The 14259-nt window shown below is 43.2% G+C and overlaps 1 protein-coding gene across 1 annotated transcript in view; it reads left to right on the forward strand.

Annotated features, from left to right (window-relative positions):
* TAF3 (TATA-box binding protein associated factor 3) overlaps nt 1–7315 on the forward strand; it is a 113058-nt gene extending 105743 nt beyond the window's left edge. The window contains exons 5-7 of the mRNA XM_030290349.4: nt 204–459; nt 4326–4432; nt 5191–7315. Of these exons, the coding sequence (XP_030146209.4) occupies nt 204–459; nt 4326–4432; nt 5191–5305 (478 nt within the window). The 3' untranslated portion in view covers nt 5306–7315. The remainder of the gene's footprint in view (nt 1–203; nt 460–4325; nt 4433–5190) is intronic.
* The last annotated feature ends 6944 nt before the right edge of the window (nt 7316–14259 follow it).

Below are 14259 nucleotides of genomic sequence, written 5' to 3' on the forward strand. Positions count from 1 at the left end.
CACTTTATAATGGCTCTGTGCTTTATCCTGTAAATGGATGGGTGCAGCAGTGACAACAGTGCTTCTGTGGGCTTGAAACAACCTCTTTGGTGACTCCAGGGTGACATGAATTATCTGCTCTATATTTTCTTTCTCTCTAATGTGTGATCAGTCGTTGCTTTCTCTCCCATCAGCTCTAACAATTCTCAATATTGGTCCTACAGAGTCATCAGCAAAGTGGTGTCAGCTCCAGAGGCCAAACCTTCCACTCCCGCGGCGCGGCCCAAAACCCCTCCGCCTGTGCCGTCACCGGTGCCAGCTCCCGTGCACGTCACCCCTCCTCCAGCTCCAGCTCCTCCTCCTCCACAGGCCACCATCTCTCCAGTCCTGATCCCACCACCCTCCCCAGCCATGGCAGCAGCTGGAGGCTCCAAAGCTCCCGTTCGGAGCGTGGTGACGGAGACCGTCAGTACTTACGTGGTAGGTAACACATTTAACACTGTTAAATTACTGTTTATCCAGCCCTTGTTTCCACACCCACGTTTTGAGGGGTTAATAACTTAATTGAAACACTACGACTTAGACTGAATTTTTCATTGGTTTCCAGTTCCAAATTTAAGTTCCTTCTAACAAGTCCAGTTATATCCCATATGATATTTTCTGCTAGCCGAGCTAGAGCACTTACTTTCGGAGTTGGAGGTTTTTTATAGGTGCTTTCAAAAGTGCTGAATTGAAACCTCAAATGTCAGACTCACCATAGATTTTGCTGTCAGTCAGGTAAAGTAGAAAACCCTCACACAACATCAAGAACTTGACTTAGCCCTCATTTGAAATGTGTAGAGTCCACTAATCTCTTTCCTGGTTTCCTCGACATACAGAAATTGCAATGTTTGTGCATCTCAGAAGTCTGTAGATTGTTCATTGGTCTACACTTCATTTGTGTGTTTGACACATGCTCTGAACTTGGCCTGTGTCCGGTAGCATTCTTCATTCTTGTAGAAAAGTCTCTTGAGTAGCATGGTGTAGGAACTGCATTCCTTAAAAGAATGGGGATATATGTCTGGGTAGGACAAGGCTTGCTGTGCTGCTGAGAATTTCTGCTTTAAATGCTGTGTGAAATGAAGTCCTGAGCATTCCTGATGCTTGAAAAGCAACACAAGGGTAGCAGTGTTGTTATCCTTCCTGTCCTGGCTGAATTCCAGTTTGATTTGTGACACCTTGCTTAGCTGCAGTTTAAAAATCTCACCATTTAAAACACCTAAAGCTTACTTTTATTACTGAGTTTGCCGTGCTTGAATTGCAATGTATGCATGATTTTTTTTTTTTTTATTCTTATGATTCTTTTTTAGTATTTATTTCTAATATAAATCCACCCTGCATTTCTAATGAAAAGGTGCTTCCCTGATGGACTTAAACTGCTGTATCATGTTACTGGTCTCTATTTAAACAGCTGCTACATTTCACTCCTGAGTTAGTTACAGCACTGGACAACGTCACACAGGCTCTGCATATCCTTAGGGTGCAGGATACAGCCTTACCTTTGGTATCACAGGTGTAAACCCACGGTCACTCTTATTATTACAGTCACTAGTATTATTATTATTACAGTAGTGCCCAAAGGTTTCAAAATCTACTTTAAGGGAGAATCATTTCCTAAATGCTCTACTACATCCCGTTTTTTTCTGTAATTATGAAAGGAAATAATTGAGAGATTATGTTAGTTTTAAAAAGAAAAACCTAGCACTTTGATGAGATACTTCCAGTGGTAACACACTTAGCACCTTTATGGAGAACTCAGAGGATATGGAGGCTCCAGGTCATTTTTGCTTGTCACAGAACCAAAGATTATCACAGAATAGTTTGGGTTGGAAGGAACCTTAAAGACCATCTCTGCCACAGTCAGGGACACTTTCCACTCAGCCAGGTTATTAGAGCCCCATCCAATCTGGCCTTGAACAGTTCCAGGGATAGGAAGTCCATCACCTCCTGGACAACCTATATGGTGTCTCACCACCCTTACTGTAATTATTTTTTTCCTAATACCTAAATTTAGCAATATAAACCTACCTCCCTTCAACTTAAGACCATTCCCTCTTGTCCTATCACTCCAGGCCCTTGTGAAAATGGTGTTTTACAACATCCTGCCCTGACTTGATGACATTATTTACTGCATTAGAACCCAACTATGTGCACATGCAGGGAGACACCTGATGTGACAGATTTATAAGTCAAAATGTTCAGAGAGAGGTTGGGAGAGAAGAGAATTATTAATAACTATTAGCCTCTTGTATGAAGGAAATACAGGAGACAAAATTATTTTCTTCAGATCACATGGGAAAGCTGTTCTAGAGATAAGAGTGGAACCAGTGTGACAGAGGTGCCCAACTCCCTTCTGCAGGGGAGGAGAGGAGAGTGATTTTATAGTTCAAAAAAGAAAGGATATACATCTCCCTGTTGGATAGCATCTCAGTCCATGTTCTCTGCTCATGAGCTCTCAGTGGTTTGTAGTAACACAGCAATCAGTAATCCCACTCTGTGCCTCCTTGCATGACCCTTGGCTCATTGAGGAATGAGAAGTTATGCAATATTTTTAATAACCTTATTCAGCGGCCCAAGTTCTTGTTTAACAAACAGGCAGAGGTTTCTGTGATTATAGACCACCCTGCCCCTCTCCAGCCCCTGAGAGCCTGAGGCAGGCATCCTGCAGGGGAAAAAAATACCTGAAAAACGAAGTTTGGAAAAGTTAGGGTGTCTCTTTACTGATGGGGCAACATCTGGCAGTGCTACCTACACCTGGCTGGGCCAGTGCCCAAAACAGGCAGCACCAGAAATGAGGTGCCTGTGCTGGGGGATGATTGGGGTGCAGCCAGGTGTTCAGGCAGGTTTTGTGGCCCTCAGCCCAACATCCCACAGCATCCTTTCTCTGCAGCACCGTGGCACAGCATCCCCTCTCTGCCCAGCAGGGCTATCCCACCAAAATGCCTCTGCACCTCTTCACTCTGAGCCCAGACACTTCACCTGGGGAGCAGATGCTTCTCTAGCAACTTAAAATTACTTTGCAGATGTGAGATTAGATGGTAGATAGGAATGATTATTGCAATCAATCAGCTTGGAAACTGAGTTAATTTTATGATAGTGCCTACTCTGTATCTCTGTTGGGAAGGGGATTGTTCCCTGGTAAGTATTCCTGGGACTTGTATTTTTGAGTTTTAAACCACAAAAACATTCAGGGCTTTAAGAAGAATCAGGGAAGAGTGATGTGTTGGTTGCAGCTCTGGTACATTCCTATTGATTTTTCAGGAAGTGGTGTAAGATGTACAGACCACCGTGTTGTAGTGGCTTGTTTCTTTTTTTTCTTTTTTTTACTAAGAACATTTGGGGCTTTTCATCTGCTACTTTTTAATATTGTGTTTGTAAGCTGTACAGATAGCAAAAGGTTATTGCCTGAGATATGTGTAAATGCACAAAAGCTGAGAACAAAACAGTTTCTGCTTTTGAGATTCAGCGATAATGTGCAAATCTTCATAAAGGAGTGATGGAGTCAGGGTAATGCCCCAGACATTTTGTACTTTGTATTGTTAATTGCACTCCTTTAGGTGGATTCTGTGACATTTTGCTTGTATGTTTTTAGCAAAGAGCTGTTCAAGAACCACTGGAAATCTAAAAATACAAACAATGGGTCAAGCAGGATATAAACATTAAAAAAATGCATATGATGAACCCAGTGAGCAGCTGCCCAGTACTGTAAATGATCTGCCTTTCTTGTTTCATTTACCCTTTAGTAAATTGTACTGTGACATAAATGTCATAAGGGGAATGGAAAGTTACTCAGTAACAACTTTTTTTATATCCTGATCTTATCAGCTCGTTGGAGTTGAAGACTTTGGCTAATAAGTAATGCAGCAATATATACACACGGCGCTGTATATTTTACATGCACATAAGAACTGTTATCTTACGCAGGAGGCTGCCGTGGCTCCTGCTTGCCATTAACAGGGTCGAATTTTAAAAGTATAGACAGAGAGGGAATTGTGTCCTTAAGCCCTGGCTCTGTGTGTGAATGCCTGTGCTTAGGTTGGGTGGTGTAACTGGCTTTACTGGTTTACAGGACAGTGCAGGAAAATACATGATTTTGTCGTCATGAGCAGTGTAGAAAAATCAATTAAGACGTAACACGGAGCTCTCATGATCAGAGAATTCACACATAACAACAGGGGCTGCTGAATGGCTTAGCCAGATAAGCAAGAAACCTCTTTTATTTGTTGGTTTTTCTTTTTTTTTTTATGTCAATTTTCCTGCCTGCTTAGCCCTGAAAACCAGCTAACTTTGCTTTTTCTTTGCACCAGATCCGAGACGAGTGGGGTAACCAGATCTGGATCTGTCCTGGCTGTAACAAGCCAGATGATGGCAGTCCAATGATAGGTTGTGATGACTGCGATGATTGGTATCACTGGTAAGTTCCTCTCATCCATCCTGCTCTGCCAGTGCCTGGCAGATTGGGGCTATATTATTAAAAAACCTTTTTTTTTTTCTAATAGTTCATGACGTTGGGAATATATTTAAATAGCTTTACTGTGTCCAATTTAATAATCTGGAAGATATTTTTATTTCTGTTGCTCTGAAATTTGAAAAGGCAGATTTTAAGCTGTGAAGGAGAGTTACTTTTTAATTAATGGGCATTGGTGATAACGGTTGTTTTTGAAACTGCTGGGAAATATTGCTGATTCCAGTAATTTTGTGAGAACTACAGGATTATGAGCACAGTGTATACAGATAGACAGTTCAAATTATGAAGCATTGTATGAACAGTAATATAAATGTCAGCTCTTACAAAAAGGTTAGGGGAAATTAATCACTTTTTAGGCTGTTTTTTTTTTTAAAGCTACATAAAATCATAAGGGTTTTTGCAGATGTGTTAAAGAAGCATTTGAAATTATTTTAAATCTAGTCTATTACACCTGAAAGTGCACTCATATTTTCTACTAAAATAACACTTTTTATCTGAGTATCCTTTTGATATTTCTCCTTTGTTTCAAAGCAAGCGTTCTTAGGTTTCGATCATTGTTTTTTAGGTTTTGATCATTATATTTGTTAAGAAAATGATAATTGCTGTATTAATTCAAGGGCCAGATCTTGTCTCCCGCTGGAAAGTAAGAAACTAAAGCATTATTGCTCCACTGAGATGATGTGATATTTCCCTGTCCTTCGCAGGCCTTGCGTTGGGCTTACGGCCGCACCCCCAGAAGAGATGCAGTGGTTCTGCTCCAAGTGTGCCAACAAAAGGAAGGATAAAAAACACAAGAAGAGGAAGCACAGGGCGCACTGAAGGCTTGGCAGGGGACTGAAACCGTGTGGTCACCGCGGCGCCTCCTGCCCCGACTCGGCTGCAGGAGGGATCCACCCTGCCCGCGGCTGCCAGGACCCTTCGTGTCTCTGCCAGGACCCTTGGTGTCTCTGCGGTGGATCGGGGCCGAGGGGATGCCCTCGGTGGGGCTGTTGGGTCTCACAGACCGTCCCAGCCCAGGGCTTTGGATTTTGGTACATTCTGATGCTGTTTCTTTCCCCTGGCAAGGGGAGTTTGCACAGAGCGCCGTGAAGGCTTCGGTGCTTCCTGGGACCGCTCCCGCTTCTGTGGCTCGGCAGCAACGCGGATGAATGTTGTAAATACAGATATCTGTCCTATTCTTTCTCCATTTGTTATTAATCCCTCTTGAACCTTTGCAGTAAGGTGCTGAGAGGAGGAGAAAATGTAAATTGCAGTAAGTTGTAAACTGAGACAACCTTCTGGAATGATTTCTGTAGTCTGGATACAGTTCAGCCTCGACTCTTGCTGAGCCAGATAATCATAATGTGGAAATAAAAAGTGGCTGGTAAATATTTTTGTGATGAGAATATATGAAGCTTTTTTCTTGATTTTTAGTACTAACATAAAATAAACATGTTCAAGCTTTTGTGATATATCTTCTATTTTTTAAGAAAAAAAGTTTCTATTGTGTCAATTTTTTTCTTCCGTGTGAATTTCTTTTAGTGGACCTGTAATATATTTTATACTTTGATTTTTGTTTTGTTTTGTTGTTTTTTTTTTAAAGTCTTTGTCAACTTAACTTCTCATTGCTTGTACATTTCATCAGTGTGTAAAAACACTTCCCATTAAAAGATTTTCACACGTGTAAATAGCTGATATTTATAAAGTAATTTTTTTTTAATTATTTTTTAGGGCTTGAGGATTTTTGTTGTCGTTTGCCCGAGAATACAAACCTAGCAGCTACTAAAAGCCCGTGTGACAAACGCCTGTCCTCATGGCTGTGAGGGATTGGTGAGCTCTGCCCCAGCTGTGCGTGCACGAGGAGGTGGCCAGCACCATAATTAGGCCTTGATTCAGATACTTAAACATGTGGTAACTTCTTAAGAAGTGAGTAATCCTATTGCCTTCAAGGAGCCTGTTCCCACACTTGGTTATACATGTGCTTAAATGCCTTCTGAATTGGGAGCTTAGGCCAGGGGGACTCTGCACTTCTGGTGGCAGCTACAGCATTTTAATCTGTAGGTGGAACTGTCTTGTTTTTTTTCCCTTTTTCTCCTTTTTTTTTTTTTTTAAACAAGTGGTTAGTGAGTTTGCCAAAAGCATTGTATTTAGGTAGAGGAGATGCAGGTGTGTTCCTCTGCTTTGTGTATCCCCTTGGAAAGACCAGTAAACTGGATCCCAGTCACATTCCCCGTTGAAAATGTGGGGGGAAGGTGCAAAGAAACTGAAATAAAAGTCAGTGTTAGATATTGTAGTGCAATGGGTCTCAGAGCTAAGTAAGAATAAATCTTGAAAACAATTTATGCTTTTTGTTTTCTAATCAATTTTAGATTGCATTGGTTAATTTGGGGATATTTGTATTTTAAACCAATGCAGTGAGAACGTCTGATGTTGAAGAAATATGACCCTTTAGCCTGTTGTGCAGATATTAAGAGTTATTTTTTAAATGCATCCAAATTGATATTAATGAGAGTGAATTAGTCATGTTTTTAAAAGTACCAGTCTAGTTAGGGAAATGAGGCTTTGCTGATAGAACTGTTAAATTGCAAATCAGTGGAGATATGGTTGAAATTGGTTTATTAAAAGTGCACTGTTACCTGCTTTGTTCAATGCCATCTCGTTTATATTCCGTCCCTGTTAATTACCAGTTGAGAAAGTTCTTGGGTTTGATTTTTTATTCTATTTTATTTTGAATTGTTGGATGTTGCAATGCTGATTTTTGGTTTTTTCCACATGTAATGTGCAGACATACAAAATACGCCGTCTTTGGTCATTTCTGGTTGCAATAATAAAGAAATTAGCTTTTGATAAGTTGTTTATGCATTTCCTCCTCCTCTCCATGAGTCAGAACTTCTCACATTTAATCAGCTGAATTACTCAGGATGCCATGGGAGGGCTGAACTTATCCTGTTCGATGGCTGTTCAGCTCTTTCTCTGCATGCTTGGCCTTGCTGCTGCTGGGTTGATTTCCTAACCTGGCTTTTATGATTTTATAAATGACCCCTGTGGCAATAAAACTAAAGCATCATTTTCAGGAGGCTTGTGTGGCTGAGGGGATTAGTAACAGGAGAAGGGGCCCTTCACCTCCGGGTCATCAGTTTGAAGCCACGCTTGTGCTGAGCCTGCCTCCCTTTCACTTATGCTGCTGTGGATCAGGAATCAGTGGCATAAATGAATAATCATTCCAGAAATGGTTATGCCTGAGCAGCCATGTGGCTTGGACCTTCTTTACAGCCCCTGGCCCCACCCAGCATTGAGCAAGCCCAGCTCCTTCCCCAGACCTTTGTATCTGCCACTGGCAACTTCACAGGTTGGGTGTCTTCTCCATAAATTTAGTGTATAGAAAGTGAGGGAGCAGCTGGGGCTGCTCCCCAGAGTCACTGCTTGATTTTGGGGTTGGGCTATGAGTCCTTTCATTATTTGTGTTTTGGGCACCACCATCCATGAGAAGGGGGCACAGTGGGTGGGCTGCAGGTTGGTTTGCTCACTGCATGTCATGGGAGAGCCACCACCAAGTCTCTGAATGGTTTTCCTGCCTTGAAATGCAGCTTCATCAAGAGAAGCATCAGTATGGGGCACTGCATCTGGGTGGTTGGAGTAGAACTGGTGTGGAGTTTAGAAAGTAAAGAATTAAAGAGTTTTCAGTGAGGAGACAACTCACCGTCTGCTGCACTATAAAGAGTAGACAGGTACAATTTTCCTCCTTTATGGATGCACTGTGTGTAGTGGATTTAAGGAGGACAGTGAGGATGGGTCGTAAATATTCAAGAAAAGAGCACAAAAAGTATTCCGTGAGAAAAGCTTGTTGAATCCTGCTGTTACTCTGGGGCCAGATTTTTATCTGGAGTCAGCTGGGAGTCAGTTGGAGCTGTGTCAGTTTACAGCAGCCCAGGAGCTGCCCACTCACATGGCCAGTGTTGGGGCTGGGGAGCAGCTCTATTTGGGGAGTTTTTCATCCTTTTTATCCTTTTCATCCTTTTTACCCAGGGCAGCTTGTGCCTGTGGGTCGCTATGCTGGGTGCTGGCTGTGAAGCAGGTTAGTCATTAGGCAAATTTGCAGCTTGTCAATGAGTTTTGCATCCAGAAAAAACATGGAGTTGATATCGAGACAGTAAGCACAAAGCTCAGAAATGGAAGAAACTATCCTGGCTACTCATTTTTATTGGAGGACATAGATAAAAAAGCAGAGCATCCATCCCCGAAGTAATGGGAATGCCCTTTTCCCAAGATAATCTTCCTTTAGGGCTATATGTTGTGCTCAGAGCATCATTTCTCTGCTTGACAAGGTGTTTCTCTTCTGAAGGTGTCCACGGCTAAGTACAGTGAGGATCTTTATGCTCTGCAACTGATTTGTGATTCCAAGTGTCCTGGAAGAGAAAGGGAATTAAAAAAAAAAAACAAATCGGAGGGTATCAGAGCCTGCTGACTTTGTCTGGGCTTTACAGAGATAAAATATAGTGTATTACTTCACTGTATCACCTAAACCTTCTTTGTTCTCCTTTCAATAGGACGATTAAACAAAGACCTACTAACCAAATTAAAGTATAAAATGAACGCTGAGATATGGAAACCTTGCCAGGAAGAATGTTAATGAATGAAGTTCACTAAAGGCATGCTGGCTAAGTTTTCAATACAAATAGTTTTATGGCCAATCTCTTTAGATCATAGCAGTTTTCTTTAGAAGTTTTAAGTCTCAAAAGTAGATGAGTTTCCTTCACTGGGGAATGAATTAGATAATGCTCTGAATAAACTCCCTCTTTGCCGTCTTGTCAGTCATGCTGCTTAGGAAACTCGCCCTTTCTTCTGGGGACTTTTGGATCAGCTGTAACCTCAAAAGTAGAAAGCTGCTATTAATCCATGTGTGCTGGATGGCAGAGGAGGCTGTAACGGGAGATTTACAGCCAGCAAACAGCTCCTACCTGCCTCTTGTGAGCAGAAACCTTTAATGTGAGCTGTGGCAGCTGAGCCAAGGGTGCTTTCCCTTCCAGCTTTGCAGTGGGTGAAGGAAGGGGGTCAGACTTTTTATTTAACAGGGTCTGTGGTGGTAGGACAAAACAAAAGGAGAGTTCATTCAGAGTAAGTGCAAGGAAAAGGGTTTTTATGATTAAAGTGGTGAAACAGGTTGCCTAGAGGGGTGGTGGATGCCCCATCCTTGCGAACTTTCCATGTCGAAGTTGGACAGGGCTTGGAGCAACCTGGTCTAGTGAAAGGTGTCCCTGCACATGGCAGAGGGGTTGGAATCAAATGATCCTTAAGGTCCCTTCCAACCTAAGCCATCCTAGAGTTCTATGATTGTAAGATGCTTATGGGGTGACCTTTTGCACCAGAACTCTAAATCCTATGATACTTCGCCCAGGGAGAGAGGAGAGCTGAGGGCTTCCAGACCATCTGTTCTCCCTTGGCAGTCACCCCTTTTATTTTCCTTCTAGTCCTTGTCTGCTCCAGAGTCCTGGCCCCTTAACTCAGGTGTCTGGTGGCCCATACCAACGCCAGCACAGTGCTGAGTGTCTTGAGCAAGTGGGGACTCCATTCCAGCATGGTGACACCATGGTGACAGTTGAGGTTTGATGCAATATTGGTTGGAAATAGATTATCTTTAAACAGATGATCCCTTCCAACCCAAACCTTTCTATTATTCAGTGATTGCTGCCTCCAGCTTTGATCAAGAAGGTAAATTTTCTTCAGAAAACAAAATGTGAGGTAAACCTGGGATAGATGGAAGATTTTCCATGTAATTTGTAAAACACAATGAAAAAATCGTTTCATGTGAACACAACTCCCTGTTATGTTTTCAATATGGATGTTCCCATAATGACTACAAAACAGCTTTACAAAACCAAACAGAAAATAATTTGATCATTTTATTGCCTCAGTGAGGGGATGACAGAGAAGTAGACTTGGAAAACATTTACAAAAATTTAGGTTTCGTCAGCTATCATGAGCAGGAATTTGGTTTACAAATTCCAAAGTCTTTCCTGTCAATTCCTCCCTAAGCCAGCATCTCACTGTACCTGTCATTTGCTTACTGTGGGACTAATGACAAGTGTGATGACATGTCACCAACCGTGGTGTCACCTGGGGCCTCCAATGCCACTGCTACTTAACTGTGTGCAGATGACCTTCATCCTTCTTCCTTCAAGGTGATGCCTCCCCAGGTGTGGGACTGGGCAGTGTTTGCAGTGGATTTTTTTTTAATTTGGCTTCCAGGTTTGGAAAAAATAGATTTTTTTTATTTTCCTTTGACATAATTTAATTAGAAATTAGGGACAGGAGATAACGTGCATTTGTTTTATTTTTAACTGAGTTGTAATTTACAGCATTTTTTGATAAATGCTGTAAGAATTGTCTCTTTTTAGGTATATTCATCTGCTTGTGAGTTTTTTCTTGTCTACATGGTCACCACTGCATGGATTCAAAGGGACAAACTTGGTCTTGCTGCCAGGAAAGCTGGGCACAGTTCTCAGTTCTGCCCTGGTGTGTTCAGGTGCAGGATCAGAGCGTGTCCCACTTTCCATCCACAGGAGGAGGATAACGTTTCCTCTCTGTGAAGCCCAGACATTCCCATGGGTTAAATAACAATAACACACTTCACAAGGGCTGGATAAAACTGCAGAGCCATTGGGAGCTGCCCCAGCGACAGAACTGTCCTTGAATCTGCTCCTCAGCTGAAAATGTGTTTTCGTTGAGGTTGGGAGCTGGAAACCACCTACAACCCTCCAGAACCAAAGAGAGCTTTGACTTTGCAGGCTTTACTTGACCCTCTTCCAGTAACTTTTCCAACATGAAACCAACTCTCTTTTCCTCCACTGATTTCAAGCTTTTCTGTGCAAGGAGCCGAGCTGAGCTCACATTAAGACCTTATTCTCCTACTAGCACTTCTTTGCTTCCAAGGATATCTGGTGGAGTTTATTTGAGAGGCAGCTTCTTGCTTAGAATTACTTCAGGGATGTCAAAAAACGCCTCTCATAATTGGTACAATAGCTGCCTTCTCTGGGCCTTGTGGGCTGTGAAATGTCTGTGTTGGTGCTTGCAGCTGGCATGTATTAAGATGCTGCAGATGAAGTGATGCTGTTGTTCTCTGTATTTTCTGCAAAGACAGATGCTCAGTCAAACCCAAAATCCAGGACTTTGCCTTGATACCCAATAACCTGACCCAACCACTGGCTCTCAGTGCCAACCCAGCCTTTACTCTCTAAAAGGCTGGATTTGCAGTGCCACGGCTCAGGAGGAGCCACAGTCCTCCAACCCTCACAGTCTTGTCTGGCTAAATGCTGCATTTTTTTGTTTTCAGGATTGCTGACCAAAAAAAAAAGGTTCCCAAAGCAAGGATGTTCATTGATTTTGTGCTGAGGGCTCCACTGAAGGAGTTGTAGCTCTCTAATACATGAGATGATGTTTAGGGAATATAGCCATGACCTGTGCAATGTCTTGAGTTGAGCCAGTGAGAGAGTCAGGTGAAAATGCTTGAATTTGGGGAAGCTCACAATGGAGAAGTGTCTCCCAAATTCACTGAACGTAAACTTCATGTGCCACAAGCCCATCCTGGGTGATTTTTAAGTCTACCTGGAGGTTTCATAGCAAACATGGCAAAGCTCAAGCAGCCATTGCTGTGCACCCACTTAACTTTTATTAGGACATCATTTACTTACACTGATCAGACCACAAGGATCTATTTTGTAAAACCTTTGTATCCCTTAGAATTGGGAAAAACATCTGCCTACCGACCTCTTCAGAAGCAGATCCTGCTCCATTTAATGCTCTGCGTCCATGGTTTCTCTCATCTGCAAATTTTGGCTACTAAAGCACTTCTGTGGGGGCCATAAGGATGGGCTGATTTTGCCCTGTGCACCCAAGTCACAGTGATTCCAATTCAGATGTGTTTAAGATGACTATTTAGCTATTTGGAAGATCATAGAATCACAGAATCATAGAATAGTTTGCATTGGAAGGGGCCTTAAAAATCATCTCATTCCAATCCACTATCCCAGGTTGCTCCAAGCCCCATCCAACCTGACCTTGAACACTTCTAGGGGGCAGCCACAGTTTCTCTGGACAACCTGTGCCAGGGCCTCTGCATGCTCACAATCAATAATTTTTTTTCCTAGTAACTAATCTAGGTCTCTCCTCTCTTAGTTTAAAGCCATGTCTAATCACTGTCTGTGTGTACATTTGTCTAATTAATCTAATCAATATGAGATATTTTCATTCTTTCAAAGAGCTTGGATGGGAGTAGGATGAAGGGGAGAGCAGAGGGTGAAATGTTTTAAGCTACTGAGAAAACACAGAGTAGATGTATTTGTCCGGCTTGATTCCACCTTCACCCCTCTTCACCTCCATTTCAGGCTTTGGTGTTCATCATTTGCAAGTGTAGGGCCAGACCTTCCTGCCCAGCATCTTTGGGAAAACTTCATTATTTAGAGTAAAAACAGGAGCAGTTTGCAACTTCCTGCCAGCACCTCCCAGGGCAGATCCGCTGCCGCTAACGCCGGCGAGGCCCAAGGTGAGCTTTTGGCTGGTATCGAATCCTCCTCTCAAGCCAAGAAGTTCCCACTACTAGAGAGCAACACTATGGTCTACTTAAGTTTTGTAAGCCCTTAATGAGTCACTTGATATCAGCGGGATCAGTTTGCTTACATGGAAAGGGCTCCTGTTTCTCCGGGTGGCGTTGGCTGCGGCGCGGAGGGAGCACGGAGCTCCAGTGACTGATCCGTCCTACACCCGCTTGCACAAGGGAACGGCGCAGCCATGGACTCATCTCGGATTCCTGCAGGAGGTGGTGACAGAGCTCCACCTTAATGAGTTCATCGCCCTGCCAGCATTCTTCCCACACCCAGGTGCCCGTGTTGGCAAGGCTGTGCTGTACCAGCTCGCTGGAAAGCATTCCCTGGGATTTTAACAGGGTACAGATCTCGGGATACCCGCCTGTCTCCTTGTTTTCAGTTGGTCGTGGTTGGTGGTCTGGTGGTGTTTATGAGCAGAACCAAGCCTGCTGCTTTGGTGTCAGGGAAGGAGGGCGGTGCAGAGACACAGGGGGGACCAGATTAATTTCCAGAGCTCCGACTAGGCCAAGTTTTGTACAAGTCACTGAGTGTGCAGGTGGGTGGAGGGAGGAGCCAGTGCCTTAGCCCGTGCCCGAGGCTCTGGTGAGTGTTAAACCCGCTCTGTTTACCAAAGCCATGCTTAAATGGCTGCAGAACTGCATCACATCTTTGTTTTTCTTCTGGCTTCTGGATGGCATGCACTGGTCATGGAGTTAATACTTGCCAAATCACATTGCTCAGGCCTCTGATATGAATCCAGCCTTGGATGCACACGTTGCAAAATAGTTTCAGAGCTGAACATGCTCTTGGCATTGCCTCCCGCAAGGTATTCTGATTTTTTGCAACAACGTAGTAATTTAGCTGTTTACTTCAATTTTGGGTTATCCTTCTCTCAATCAGAAGTGTCCTGCTGCTTTCAATGTGTCCCTGACTTTTACTTGTCTGACACCACGTTTCTCTTCCGTGCAAGACAAGTGCCTGGTATCATTTTCTGGAAGTGAATCTTCCAAACTTTCTATCCTGAAAGAGGGTAGATTTAGGTTGTATATTAGGGTATTATTCTTGCTTGTGAGGTTGATGAGGCACTGGAACAGGTTGCCCAGAGTAGTGGTTGATGACCCATCCCTGGAAGTGTCCAAGGCCGGGTTGGATGGGACTTGGAACAACCTGGTTTAGTGGAAAGTGTCCCTGCCCATGGCAGGGGGGTTGGAACAG

The sequence above is a fragment of the Taeniopygia guttata genome, chromosome 1A (genome assembly GCF_048771995.1).
Source record: "Taeniopygia guttata chromosome 1A, bTaeGut7.mat, whole genome shotgun sequence".
In the NCBI taxonomy this organism is placed as follows: domain Eukaryota; kingdom Metazoa; phylum Chordata; class Aves; order Passeriformes; family Estrildidae; genus Taeniopygia; species Taeniopygia guttata.